Below are 14,791 nucleotides of genomic sequence, written 5' to 3' on the forward strand. Positions count from 1 at the left end.
GCTCATCATTTCTTTTTGGGGCATCTCGATACAAACAGAGAGAAAATATCAAATCATTGTGGGACAGACTTTTCTAGTGTGGAAATGGTAGAAACTACTGTACTTTGAGTCCCAAAGATTCCTGAATGGATCACAGTGTTACATGATAGAGGAGCTCAAGATTTCCTGGAGAAGTATGAGTTCTAGGATGTTAGAGATGCTTAGCAGCAAATCATCTGAAAGACCTGAGAAGAGCCAGGGACCATAGGACTCTCAGAACAAATGCAACTAAGTAGCAAAGCTGTGCTGTAAGGACTCACTACTATCTGTCTAAAAGCTTGGCAAACAGATTCCAATTTCATGTTGAAAAGAGCATCTGAATAAAGTGGTCTTTCCACTTAATACTAAGAATGACAAATCTTTACAGGTGGAGTTGGTGAATTTGTCTCTCCTGCAGTATGTTTGGAACTGGGCAGGGACCCTCAGAGGCATCTCTGGTGTTCTTGGTTCATTGCCGGCCCTGGTATTTCAGGCCCAGGGATAGAATGTCGTCCATCCCTGACAGTCTTACTAATGCGCAAGTGTTAACATCCATTCCTCCACCCCTCAGCTCTTCTTGTACAAGTCCCGGCTTCTCCCTAGTGAGGACTCAGGTGGCAACAACTTTCCTGCTTGTGCGGGACTCACTTCCTTTGGCATGCCCTGTATTCTTCATGAGTACCTGTTTGCAATGCATGATGGTCACATTCCTTGGGGGGGGGTTGGTGCAGATGTGTAACACATCCTCATTCTTCCTGTGTCCCCTTCCCCCTCCCTCCCTGCGCCTTCCCTCCATTTCTTAGTGCCCTTCCCATTTCCCAGATCTGTCTCCTTGTTTCCAACGACCTGTCTTTATTTCGCTCTTTAAATACTCTGTATTGTACTTTGGAGCTTCTCATATAAGAGAAACCATGTGATATTGAAGGTTGTGTGCCTGATTTATTTCACTGAACACTGTGGTCTCAAGTTGCATCTATTTTCCTACATATGACTCAAACTTATCCTTCCTTATGGCAGAGTAGTACTCCACTGTGTACACATATCATATTTTCTTTATCCACTCATCTATTGATGGGCATAGAGGCCACTTCCAAGATTTGGCTACTATGAATTGTGCTGCTGTAAACATGAGCATGCACGTATCATTGTAGTACAGTGTCTTTCACTCTTTTGGGAAGATGCTTAGCAGGGGAATAGCTGCATCAAGTGGAACTTCTACTTTCAGTTCTGCTCTTACACATGCTGTGTGACTCACACCCTGTAAAGCCATTGCTATGGTTTGTGTATGGATGTCCCCCAAAGCCTCTTGCAGTCATGGGCAGCGGGATTTTCAGAGGCTGCCGAATCTAGAGTTTGTGATTGGTTCCTTGTCTAGTGCTGGGGTTGGGGGTGTTAGTGCTACACCTGTTCTAGGGCAGGTAGCCTGCACACAATATGATATAAGGGCTAGAAAAGAGGCTCCATCCTCCCTTTTGCTCCTGGTGCTTTTGTATCTGCTGAGGCCATGACCTGTTGCCCTCTTCCATGTACCACCTTGCCATGGAGCCAGCTGATTATGCACTGAAACCTCCACAAACTGTGAGCTAAATAACCCTTTCCTCTCCTACTTTGGGTGTCAGGTATTGTGTCTCAACAGTGATAGAACAGTCACCAAGACAGCCGCCACGTGTGGAAAGTGCCGTGCCTGCACCGTGTACATGGTGCACCTAACCCACTGTGAGTCCTGGCCACAGACGGTGCTCCCAGTGCCACAGCCTGCACGGCTGGAAAGGCTCCCCCACACTCACACAGCCCAGCCCCAGAGACCCAAACTCAAAATGCGGTTTCTAGTGAGTATGGAGCGCTCTTGACCACTGTAAAGTCTGCCTTCCCGTTACCCTAGCTGCCATCCCTGCCAGCTCCAGTACGGCCACCGCTCTGAGCCCCCAGAAACCTCCCTTCCATCCCCCAGCTCCTTAGGAGGGGAAAACGGGAGGAAACCCCAGCTCCTCCCCCTCTGAGGACTTTCCCAAGGTCATGGAGGAACGGGAGGTGGAGGCCCTGCTCCTCCTGCCCAGTGTGCTTCCTCCCCGGGCAGCTGGGCGGGTTCTTACAGGAGGTGCAGCACCTCCGTGCATCTCTGAGTGTGCTTTTCATCCTGAGAAAAGTCAGTGAGCCCTGGACTGGGTCAGCAGGTGCAGGACCACAGAGCGCGGTGTGGCCACACGGGACAGCCTGTCCTGTGCACGACTCCAGTGAATCAGTATTTTTAGTCCTGCCCAGGCTGCCAAGGCCAGCAGGGACTGGCAGTGGAAGATGGACTAGTGGCCTGAGACAGGGCCTCTTGCTAGGGGCCAGGCGATGCTGCCACAGGTCCTCCTTTGCTGCAGGGAAGGGCAGGGCGCGGGCTTTGTTTTGGTGCACGGAACATGCTGCTGAGCTCCACACTGCTCTGTAAGAAGGGCTTGCTGTGTATATTATACACAGAGTCAAGAAGATGTTTGTCATCCTTCACGAAACACACTGGGCACACAAACACAAACCTGCTCTTGTTGCATTCTCACCACATGTCTGGACAGAAATACCACAGCATCCTTCGTCTCTACACAAACCACGTTCACTTCAGCAGCAACTGCATCACCCCTTCTTCTCCTGCTTCCCTCCCCCAGCAGCGAGTTGGAGTGACTGGAAAAATGTTCCAACACCAGTCAGTTGTGTCTGAGGACAGCCTCTGTCTCCCCAGCACATGTGATAAGGGCAGCTCTTTGGGATGGCACTTGAGGCCTCTCTGCCTTTTAGCTCGGGGTTTGCTCTGCCCCATATGCACCAGGTGGCAGCGGTGGGGAGCTCCTCTAGTCTACCTTCCAGGAAACTCCTTCTCCTCCTCCTCCTCAGGGCCCTCTGCCCCAGGAGACTTGGGGTGGCTGTCCTCACTCTCCTCGTCCTGCTTCTCTGTTCCAGCATCCACCAGGCACCACAGTTGTCACATCACCTCCACAGGCACCTGGCCTGACTTCTCCCTTGCTACTTCTCTCTTGCTAACATGGAGTCGGGAGGGCAAAGGGCGCGCTCTACTCTAGCAGCTCCTGGCTCCCAGGTCTTAGGGAGCCCTCTGAATGCATTGTTAAATTTAGTCAGTGGCTTAGTTGTCCCCAAGGTGCCACTGCCAAGTGAGTCTGGCAGGGCTGCACTTAATGGGTCCCCAGTGAGACACCAGTTTGAGTGATGGGTGGATGGGAAGGGCTCATAGTGGGATTTGTCCTAAGGTAATCCAGTTAAAGCTCAGGCTGCTTTTACCCATGGCCTAAATGAGTGAGGTTTTGGTCCATTTCAATTATATTCTTACTGGAAAAATAAAAATGTAGGACTTTATTTTTCCAAACCTTTACCTGGAATTTAAAATAGATGCCCATTCTGTAAGTTTACTGTCTGTGGTAATCTTCCCACATGCACATACACACATGGAGACATACATACAGAGAAGCATGCAAACATGTAGACACACAGAGACACACAGAAGCACATAGAGATCCATGCACAGACCACACATGCACTTGCAGAGACCCATGCAGACACAGATGCAGACACACAAACACACACATACATGTACAAAGAAATATGCAATGAGACACACAGACATACACCACAGACACACGGAGATATACACAAACACATGCATGGAGATACCAGGTGTGATCAAAATACACATTGAATGTTTAAGTTTTAAAAATTCATCACAGTGAAAAACACATTGTCCTTCATCACTTCAAAACACTCCCCCACATTTCCAACACACTTCTCCCATTGTTCCTGACACTGTGAAGCAGTTCTGGACATCTCTCCTGAGCTTTATTTGCACTGTCATGGTGCCTCGATGTCCCGAACGGATTCAAAATGTTTAGCTTTCATAGTCACTGTGACTTTGAAAAAGAACCAGAAGTCACACGGGGCCAGCTGCAGTGAGTAAGATGAATGAGGAGTGTATTTTTATTTGATAGGAAATTGACATAAATGCTTTCAGTTGACTCAGAACACTGAGGTAGCCAGAAAAAGACACTCATGAAAGAGCATGTCCAGAACTGTGTCACAAAGCGGCAAGAGCAATGGGATCCGTGTTTGAAGCAAGGGGGAGGGTTTTAAAGGGGAGTAAAGACAATGTATCTTTTATTGTAATTTTTAAAATTTGTATTTGAACATTTACTGTTGATCACACCTTCTACATCCACAGGAATATAAGCACACCCCCAGTCACACACATATACACTTCCACATGCACACATATCAACATGCATAATTAATAGTCCATTTTATTTCATGATCTTCACTGTCCTGTGGTTTTAGGCGATGTGTTTCCTCCATGAAGAATTCTTAACAAATGACCCCTTACTCTCCCTGCTTATGTCATTCTGGAATTTGGCCTTTTGGGTATAATCAAGATGTGAACTCCAGGGGGCTGGGGATTTAGCTCAGAGGCACAGGGCCTGCCCAGCAAGCGTGAGGTCGTGAGTTTGATCCCTGGTACAAGAAAAAAAAAAAAAAAAGATGTGAACTCCTTTTATCTTATGGATTTTTTTCTTAATTAAACTGGCACATCAGGAACGTAGTTTGCATGCCATATGCACTGTTCCTTAACAAGCTCGATGATCTCTAATGACTTGACTTTTTCCATATGAATACACGACAGAACACTGTAAATAAAAACAAGAAAATACTGTGTGCAAGGGAAAATGTAAAAGTATGAAATGGTATATAGAATATGTCCCTGTCCTATTTCAGTGTTCCCTAAGCTGATGACTGTCTAGATCTACAGTGAAGTTACTAAGTAGCTGATTGGTGAAAGTAACACTGCACAGGTAAGGTTTAAACTGGTTAGGAAAATAAAGTCAGGACAAACCTTTTATATAACTGCTGTGTGTAGTCTGGTTGCTAGCAGGTCCCTCACTTCAACTCTTGGCCAGAGAGCATTGCCAGGTCAGTTGACCTCCTTATTTAAAATCGATGTAATTTAATTTCTTCAGAAGTATCTTTACTTATTACTTTTCATAGATTTAGATGAAACTTCCCTTTAGTTAACCCAAATTATGCTGATACAGATTATCTGTAAATCCATTAATATTATGAATCTTGCTTCCTGTACCAGGAATCTTGCTTCCTGTAACAGGAATTCAGTATTGTTTAAGTTAAATATTGAATGGCATGAAGTAGATTTTTAGGGATGTTTTCCTTGGCATAGTCCAAATCCAACAGCGGCAAGGCCATACAGTTTTTATAGGTTCTTGTAAATGAATAAGGAAACAAACTCAGAGTTCTCTGAGATGCATTCCGTATCTATGAGTCTGAAACAACAGAAAAAATTAACAGGGCAGTAATATCTCTCCTCCATCAAACTGCACACATTGGGGATGGGGATTTAGCTCAGTGGCACAGCACCTGCCTGGCAAGCGCAAGGTCATGAATTCGATTCCCGGTACTGGAAAAACAAAAGCAAAAACAAAAACAAACAAACAAACTGCACACACACACACACACACACACACACACACACACACACACACACACAGAAAACCTAGGGATATTCTGACATATGTAGTAGAATATCCCCATCCTAGGCCACAGGTTAAAAGATGTTTGTTAATGTCAACTGTGTTGTTGATGAATGTTTTGCTTTGAGTTGTGATGACGAACAGGAAGTGCAGCAGACGTGTTTGCAGGCTTACTGCATGCAGACGCTGCTCACATATTATCTCAGTCCTCACTGTGAACCTGTGGAAGATATTGCTTCCCTGTTAGACAACCAAGGCCCCATCTATACACAAAGGAGCCTCAGTATCACACTTGACTCCCAAAGTACATGCATTTACTTCCTTTCATGTTGAAGATTCTCTGACTGTCTTAGTTTTATTTTAAGTAGTGGCCAACCTCTACCCAGTTCCACAAGCCTATTCTTCATTATGACTGAACATTTTATTCTGGAATCAAAGTGTGTTGCATACACAAACTATATTACGTAATCAGCTAGAAAACAGGAAATCTGAGAAATGGTATAATACGCTTGAAGGTATGCACTGTGGATCCAGCATTAGAAGCACAGGCAGGAAAATGAAGCCGGTGGTATCAACACTCAAGAATCTGACTTGGAGGCAATTTCTGTGTGGTCAGACCAGGGGCAGCCAGCCCCACCCCTTCCTGTAAATACCCATCTGTTACCCCTGCTTCTGACCAAGGAGGAATCACACTCAAAAGTCAGCTTACTTTGCTAGAGCAGAGAAAAGGACAGAGACCAGCTGCTGGCAGCTGTGGGGAACATTTGTTCCCTCTTCCTGTTCTGCTCTCTCTCCCTCACCATGAGTTTTCTTTCTTACACCCTCTCTTTTCCCCATGTAGACATTTACTCTGCCCTCTCTGCCCTCTGCAAATCCTCATTCCCAATTCCAGAGCTCTTGACTTTGGTGCATCCTTGCTGTATCGACCCAGCTCCCAGCGCCTCCTTCCAGCTCCACCTGTACCGCCCTCCCCTCCCTGCTCCTAAGGGCTCACGCTGGTTATTCCGGGTCACCTCGTGAACCATGGCCAGAAGTCGCGGGCCAGAGAGCAACGTCAGCTGCCTTTGTGCGGGCGGCTGCTTCCCTGTCGTAATATTTTAAGCGTTTAGCATGAGAATTACACTGACAGAACATGGCCAGTGATTTCTTAGAAGGCAGACTGCTTTGACCATTTTGTCTCTAGACTGTTTCTATGTGTCCAGGAAAGTTTTTTTGAATTTATCCCCTTTGGAGTTCCCTATTTGGGTAAATTTCCTTGTCACCATATTTGGGAAGATATTTAGGCCTTTATTTTTATGACTGTTCTGCTCTTGCCTCTGCTCTATGAACTTTAATGATACAAATGTGAGGACTTCTGTTTGTATCCACTAAGCCTCTGGACTCCACTGCTTCCCAGCATTTTCTTCCTTGCTTTTATTCAGATTGGACAGTTTTTAATTGTTCTTTGTTCAGGGTCACTTAGTCTTTTGTCTTCCGTCTCCATTCTGTCATGGATTTTTAACTTTCAGAGGTTGTCTTTTCTGATTTAAAAAATTTGTTATAGACTCTGTGTCTCTTCAAGATTTTCTCTCCTGTTCATGTTGAGGATTCACGGAGACTCGTCCTAGCAGCTGCTTTAATACCCATGTGGTAACTCACCATCGGAATCGTCTGTGGGTTGGTGCCATTTTCTGATTGCCTGCTCCTTTGGGAATCTGTCAAATTCTCGTGGTTGCTGGTGTACTGGGTAATTTCAAGTTTGCGTTCTAGTCATCTTTGAATGTGACAGTGTCTGGCTTTGCCCACTGTCACACTTCTCTGGAGAGTATGGATTTGTTGCTGTTTTGTTTTAACAAGTAGTGGGCCTTCTTGCTCTGTCCTTTGCTTTTGAATTGGCAGATGTCAATGCCAATTCCTCTTGCAAAGCCGTGGGTTTGTCCTGTGTGGCACGTCTGGGGTGTGCTCACTCAGAACCTGATCTGGTCTGAGGTGGTTTTTATACTGTAATTCAGTTCTCTAAGACTTGGTGCTACTTCTTTGGGCATTTTCTGTGCCTGCACAACTTGCAGGTCGGCATGGTGCTGTGCAGCTTCCAACATAGACCTTCAGAAACTTCTCCAGCTCTCTGTGGATTTCCTCCATACCCTCTGGCTGCTACGGCCCCTTCTCCAGTGTCTCAGGCCAACAAGATTGAATTTTCTTAGAGTTTTGTCCTCCTAAAGGGTGGCTGTTCTATGCAATCATGTCATGGAAGAAGACAGCAAGACAAAAGAGAAAATGCGCGACCCAGATTCCTGCTTGTATAATGAAGGGCCCTTGTCCTGCCTGTAGAGCTGTGTTTGAAGCTGAACTAGAGGCAGGCTGAAAAGGAAAACAAGACAGAGAAAAATAAACATGAGGATCCTCCACTCTGACTTTCAAGGAGCCCCCTTCCTGTGTCTCTGGACAGAAGGGTAGATTTCCTTAAGTTTTTTTTTTTTTTTTTCTATTTGTATTTTCTGCACAGTTCCTAAGTTATCTAAACCTAGAAAGAAAAAAAAAAGAACAAAAAACAAAATCACATTTTTTTTTTTTTCTATTTGTATTTTCTGCACAGTTCCTAAGTTATCTAAACCTAGAAAGAAAAAAAAAAGAACAAAAAACAAAATCACAGAAACTCTATAAAGCTGAGTCTTTCCCTAAGGTCTAACATCCCTCCTCAATCCACTTCCTATTCCTGCCTCCTTGGACAGGTGTTACTATTCTTACCCAGGTTTCCTTGTGATCTAGCAGGGATCAATGGGCTTCTCATTCCTCGGGCTGCTTCTGAACTCTCTGGCCAAGCTTTTTATAAATGAGGAGAACGAACATAAAGAGTGCAGGTCCCTCCGTTAGGTAACGAGCTCTGGGAGGACAAGGCTGGCAGATGTTGGGTCCACAGTCTTCTGCTCCCACAGTGTGCACTCAGAGCTAGCATTAAGCCAGTTGTGTCCTGGCGTCCATAAAGGATGTGCTGCAGGACCTGTGGAGCCCAGAATCTGCAGGTCCTCAAGTCCCTTACACAGCATGGTGTGGAATTTGCAAAGGACTTACACACATCCTCCTGTATACCTAGCAGAATACAAATGCTATATAAGTCATTGTTCTACTGTACTGTTTAGGGTATAATGATAAGAAAAGAGTCTGTACGTTTCCATTACAGCTGCAGTTTCTTTTCAAGTATTTTCTATCTCAGGCTGGTTATAGCCTCAGATGCGGGACCCGTGCATTTGGATGCGGCTGTATCTCCGTACTGCTGTGCTCCCTGCCAAGCCCATAACGGCAGGATGCTCCCCAGCTGGGCAGACCTGGAAGCCGCCCTAGTGGCCAGGGCTGGTGCCTGGGGAAAGCCACCCTTTCCTTCCCACCTGCAGGGCTGAGCCACACGGATCCTCCAGCCTTCCTTTCCCATTCGGCTGTGGTAGCTTCTCTTCTCCATGTTCTCCCTTCCCATCCTCTTTCCTCTAAGGTTAGAGCAGATTGATGTATTTCATTTTGGAAGGCAAGCTTGCTGAGAAACGTAATTCTTGGCTTTTCAATAAAGTTTCTATATTTTCTTTAAAAAGTGATAACATGTTATAGCAGCCCCAAATTGACTAATATGTTTCATTGCACTTTTCCCATTTACACCACCAAGCATTCATTTCAGTGCGGTGGCCTTAGAGAAATGATGAATTTGTTTAATAGAGTGGTAATTATCCAGCTCAAAAATGATCATTAAAATTCCTTTTCTTTTGATTACTATATATCACCAAACCCACAGTCCATTTATCACCAGCTGCATCCATTCATTAAGCCTTGCTTGTCCTTGACTAAGTGACTCCTGAACTTCTTATTCTCACTCTGAGTATAAATATTAATTGAAAGTGGTATTTCTTAAGTTTATGTGATATAACGTGTTGGATCTGCTTAGAAAGCAGAGCTGTACAAACTTTATTTGTGGTCTTGCTGGCCATTTTTTATTGCCTTAGAATATTTTCCAGTTGAACCGTGAGCTAAATAAAAGTGTCCTTTGTGTTTAGGGGTTTGGGTTGATTTATTAATCATCTTTTAGTGGATCTCTGTTGTACAAACATGAGGTAGTGTTTGTAAGTAATGTAAATGCTTTTTGTGTCTGCATTTGGTGTAAGACAGGTGTATGTAACCCTCCTGGAAAGAACTCTGGGTATTCCCACTTACAAGATGGGAAATATGGTCAGAGAGATGAACCCTGTTGTGTGTGAGGTATGTGTGGGATGCAGGTTCTAAGTACCTGGGCCGTTGAAGGTCACCAACATGGACATCTCTGAGTCCAAGGTCATCAGATGAGAACTCCTGTTACAGATAATTCAGGACCCATGGGCAGAGCAGCTTGCTAGGACAGATGGCTGTGTCCACAATCTAAGTGTGTTTTTCTCTCCCCCTTTCTCTGGGGTCTCCAGTTTACCGTGGCTTCTGGGCAGTGCTGATGCTCCTCGGGGTGGTGGCCGTGGTGAATGCCAGTTTCCTGATCATCTGTGCAGCCCCCTTCTCCAGCCACCTGCTCTACAAAGCCGGCGGGGGCTCCTACATCGCCGCAGGTATGTGCCGAGCCAAGGCTGACCCCACAGTGTTGGTTTTCTCCATAGCTTCATGGCTCCCAGCTCTAGATTGAAATCTCTGCTTCAGTCTGAGCAGTAGGATGGCACCGATGTTCATGTTCAATACTTCGGCAGTGCTGACTGTCTTCCAGCTTTCCAGAGACTCCTGGTCCACATGTTCACCACTGGGGTCCATGGCTGTCATTTGATTCCCATTGTGGCAGCGAGAATACTGAGAGTAGAGGAGACAGACACACTCCCAGCTCTACGAGCCCCAGTCTCTCTTGTTCTACTAATTTTCAATCTGTAAAATAGGGGTCATAATATATCTGCCCGTAATGTATCAGGATAGAGGTGCACTTTTTGTATACTCTTAAAAAAAGACAACCCTATGATCATATTTTGATAAACATATCTTATGATTTATTTATCATAAGTAAAAATAATCATTTTCTATATTGTCATTCAGTTTTCTGTTTATTTACATATTTTTCATTTATTTATTGTGACAGTCTCATTATGTTGCTAAGCTGCTAAGTTGCTTGAACTTGTGATCCCCCTACCTCAGCCTTTCAGAGTGCTGGGATTATAGGGATGTGCCACTCCACCTAGCTCTGTTCTCTTAATTGCGGCTTATCCGTATTAGCTAAACATATTGTCTTCTCTCTAAACCTGCATGTAGTTTAGTCAACATTCCTAGCAGTCTGATTCCTGATGAAATGATGATACTACAAAAAGAAAAAAATAACTGAATAGGCAAAACTTGTGAATTTTAAGATTTTTTAATTTAATCTTAAGGAAGTGAAAATTAGATGACTACCATGAAAATACAAGCGTGATGCTGTTCTTCGTAAAGGTAGCAGAACCTGGTAAAGCAGAGGAACCTCAGTATGCCTGGACAAGCGGTCCAGGACGGGGCTGTACTGCGGCGTCAGATCAGAAGGGCGGTGTCCGGTCACAGTGTGTGTGACAGCTTAGAGACAGATCCCGGAGAGTAGGATGGAAAGTTTGACTGTCTTTATAATCTTCGCAAGGATAGCTCCCAGGGTCGCCCACCATAATTCATGGTGGTCTTGGTGTAACGTTGCACTTAGTTCTACATAAAGAATAAAAGAAACCATCAGATGTGGATCCTCTGTTACAGAGTTTTAAAATCACTTGGAGAAAAGCGCTGCCTAAATCATCTGTCTTCCTTTGTTCTTCCTTTCAACTCTTGTCTTTCATTGGAATTAGCCATGGAGCTCAGAGTATTTAATAACCCTGCCTCAGTGGGATAGAAACAACCCGTGCAATTCATGTATACGTCAGTGGCATTTTATTCTATTCGCAGACTTGTGCAAATATCATCACCATCGGACGAGACCGGGCGCGTTCAGGATGGTATGGCCGTAGGCTGTCATCAGAATCTGATTGCAGAATGTTCTCATCGCATCGCAGAGAATCCCCAGGTCCCCTCTCCCACTCCCCCCTCGTCAGCCCCAGGAATCCTGTCTCTGTGGCTTTCTTGCTCTGGATGTTTCACATGGATGGATCCCAGATCCACGGGCTTCATGTTTGGCTTCTTTCACTTAGCTCTTACAATTTCTAACGCCTCGGCTTGCAAGCCCTTTCTATCTCTTACTGTCTTCTTTCCCGAATAGTTTTTCTCTGCTCAAATCTGCCCTTGCTTCATTGAAAGTTCTAGCGAAGGTGCATCCTTTTCTATGGTCTTCCCAGAGACAAGAGGACACAGCACTCTGCTAAAATATTCATTTCTTCTCAGTCCCCGACTGTGTTTTTTAATCCCAACTCCTAATAAAGGAACATGGAGGAGCAGCAGTAACTGCTAACATGTGATGCGGGATGGTAGGACTGTTTTAAAAGGACTTTGGTGCTAGGTTTGGTCCTGTTGGAAAGTTCTGTGTGTATGTGTGGGATTTACTGCTACTGTTATAACTGTAAAGGTATGTGTGTATGTGGCATTTACTGCTACTGAAAATTAATTGTTGTTCAGTTTTCCATTTTATAATTTGTGCGAGAGAGTAACGCATCCGAAGAATTCTCTTTGGCTGAGAACTCGATAGGAAGGCAACGCGTTTGCTGTGTACTCACGTGATCACATGCACTCGCTCAGCAGGTTGTCTTCATTCCTGATGCCCTGGAGCCTGTGCTAAGGGACCAAGGGCTCCCTTCCTTGGCACTTCACGTGAAAGGCCCCTGGGAGCACGGAGGTGCCCAGGGCTTCTGGGAGCTTCTTTTGAAAAATACTAAACTAGTAAAGAGAATTCAGCTTTTATATATTTATTTTTTTGGTACCAGGAATTGAACTCAGGACCTGTGCTTGCCAGGCAGGCACTTGTGCCACTGAGCTAACTCCCCAGCTGAGAACACATCCTTTACATGTTTGACCTTTCATTTCCTTGATGGCACAATTCTGTACAGCTTGTGTATGGCTGTTCATCTCATAAGAAGTGAGAGAGAAACAGACAGAGAGACAGAGAGACAGAGACAGAGAGCCGCTCTGTTGCAGGAGATGCAGTATTGCTGTGCACTTTGTATTTGGAGCAGGAAGACCACTGTACTCAGGGAGGGCTGCGCTTGACCATCTACCAGAGACTCCTACCATCAAACACACTCTTTCAGCCTTCACAAAGCCAATAAATCATCCTTCCTCTTGAATACCTATTGACCAAAGGATTTTAAAAATCTTATCATCGCTGTCATAGACCTGTGCTGATCCTGTGGGTAGGCGGTTTCTGCTCTTAGCGATGGGAACTGACAGCTATCTTACCGGACTCCGAGGAAAACACGGAGTATTCCTCTCGTCCTGAGGCGATCAGCCAGCTCTGTGTCTGCCCTGCCAGCTGGCATCCGGAACTGCGCCTGCAGTTGTTCACGGAGTAACGTGCACTGAGAGTCTATCGCTGTCTTTCATTAGATTCGATGTTTTTTGAAGTAAAGGGCCTTGAGTCTTGGGCCGAGCACCCCCCGTCTCCTGCGTTTTAGGGCACACCTCATCATCACCCATCTGACCCTCCGTGCCTGCCCTGTGCCAGCCCTCTGCTCAGCTGGCAAGTCAGGAACAGGTGTGGCTGGGGATCAGGGTGCTGTGGCCGCTCTGTCAGTGCCACAAATATGCCCAGACTTCATTTGGACAGATGGCCTTAGGGAAGGGCAGAACAAATTCCAAATGCCCTGGCGGGGCGTGTGCACCTAGGGAGCGGCTCTTGGGCACCAGCAGAAGCCTGTTTGGGGGCATTTCATATTTGGCAGAGAGATGCTCCTGTCACAGCTGCTGGAGGGCAGCCAGGCCAGGCCCATGGTGTTCCCCAGGCTGGCCAGCAGACTCAGAGCCAGCTCAGCGGGTAGGTGCTGACCCAGGCCCTGCAGGTCCTTTTCAGGCCGGGCAGGCCAGTGTGTCCTGGGGAGAGTTAGTTCTGGACAGAGCGAACAGCAGTTGTCAGGCAGGAGCACCCCGAGCCTGTGTCTCAGCGAGCCGTCACTACCCCATAGGCCCGGCAGCCGCCATGGATCTTTCAGTGTGGACTCATGAGAAACATGGCCCGTGGGCTGACATCTGTATTCTGGCCAGAAAACTCAGCTCTGGCTCCTGCAGGATATTGGATGTGATAGGACAACCCCAAAGGGTGTCAGAGTGGGTGGGCGCGGCCCATGGATGTTTGGGTTGATATGGAGAGAATCAGAGCGGTGCTGAAAAATCTCAATCCCAACCGAGTACAAAATGACATCAACATAGCGACTGCGAGGAGTGCGGAAGCCTGAGAAATACCTGACAGAGCAACGCCGTAGTCCCACCGTGCGGTGACCCTGGGGTTGCGGCCTAGCAGTCAAAACCAGTGTGCCGTTTCTCTGGCTCGTCGGGGTAGAAACACTTTGCCATCGTGATTGCAGCCGCCTGATCCCACCTGGTGGGCTGGGGTGGCCCTGAGAAGGGTTCTGTGGCGCCTTCCGAGGTGGGCAGCATCTTACCTGGGTGGAGAATGAAGAGCTTCCGGCCCCGCCGCATCCTTGTTAGTGTTGTGTGAGTTGGTGTGCCTGTTCCAGGCACAGAAGCAAAGGATGCCTTTGTCACTTCGTCCTTTGGATGCCCGTGGTTGCTTCCTGCACACACCTGTTTGCGGTCCCCGGTTCTGTGACCCCAGGGACGGTGCTCTTCCCTCAGGACAGCTGCTTCCTGGACCTCGTAGCTCACCAGTGACCACAACAGATGAGGTCGGCATGCATAGACAATCCCTTCCCGTGCAGGACAGAGCCTGAAACCAGTGCTGCCAGCATGCTCACCTGATCCCTCCTGCCTGGGCAGAAATGCTCTGTAGGATAGGGGCACTCTTAAAAAACTAGTGCAGCCAGAGCTGCGGTTTGTGCCTGTAATCCCACCACCAGGGAGGCAGAGGCAGGAAGATCTCAAGTTCAAGTGCTACCTGGCCAATTTAACAAGCTCTTGTCTCAATAGAAAAGGGGTTGGGGAAGTAGCTCAGTGGAGCATCTTTGGGTTCAATCACCAGTATTGCAAAAAACAAAAACAAAAACAAAAAACAAGTTAAATGAAACAAAACAGCACCAGCAAAACTAGCAAAGGAAAGGGGCAGTGGGTACAAAGAGAATAAAAATCCTCATCTCCAGCATATGAGACTGACTTGGAAGGGGGGGCTCGTGGGTATTTTTTCTTTGTTTCTTTCAAAAGGTGAGAGGATT

The 14,791-nt window shown here is 46.4% G+C and overlaps 1 protein-coding gene across 1 annotated transcript in view; it reads left to right on the top strand.

The window, feature by feature from the left end:
- The window catches only part of Tmem182 (transmembrane protein 182), a 44,481-nt gene that overhangs the window by 14,965 nt on the left and 14,725 nt on the right, over window positions 1-14,791 (top strand). Inside the window, exon 4 of the mRNA XM_005400775.2 lies at window positions 9,959-10,096. Within this exon, the coding sequence (XP_005400832.1) occupies window positions 9,959-10,096 (138 nt within the window). The remainder of the gene's footprint in view (window positions 1-9,958; window positions 10,097-14,791) is intronic.

This window comes from Chinchilla lanigera, unplaced genomic scaffold (assembly GCF_000276665.1).
Source record: "Chinchilla lanigera isolate Chin_1 unplaced genomic scaffold, ChiLan1.0 scaffold00069, whole genome shotgun sequence".
NCBI lineage: Eukaryota > Metazoa > Chordata > Mammalia > Rodentia > Chinchillidae > Chinchilla > Chinchilla lanigera.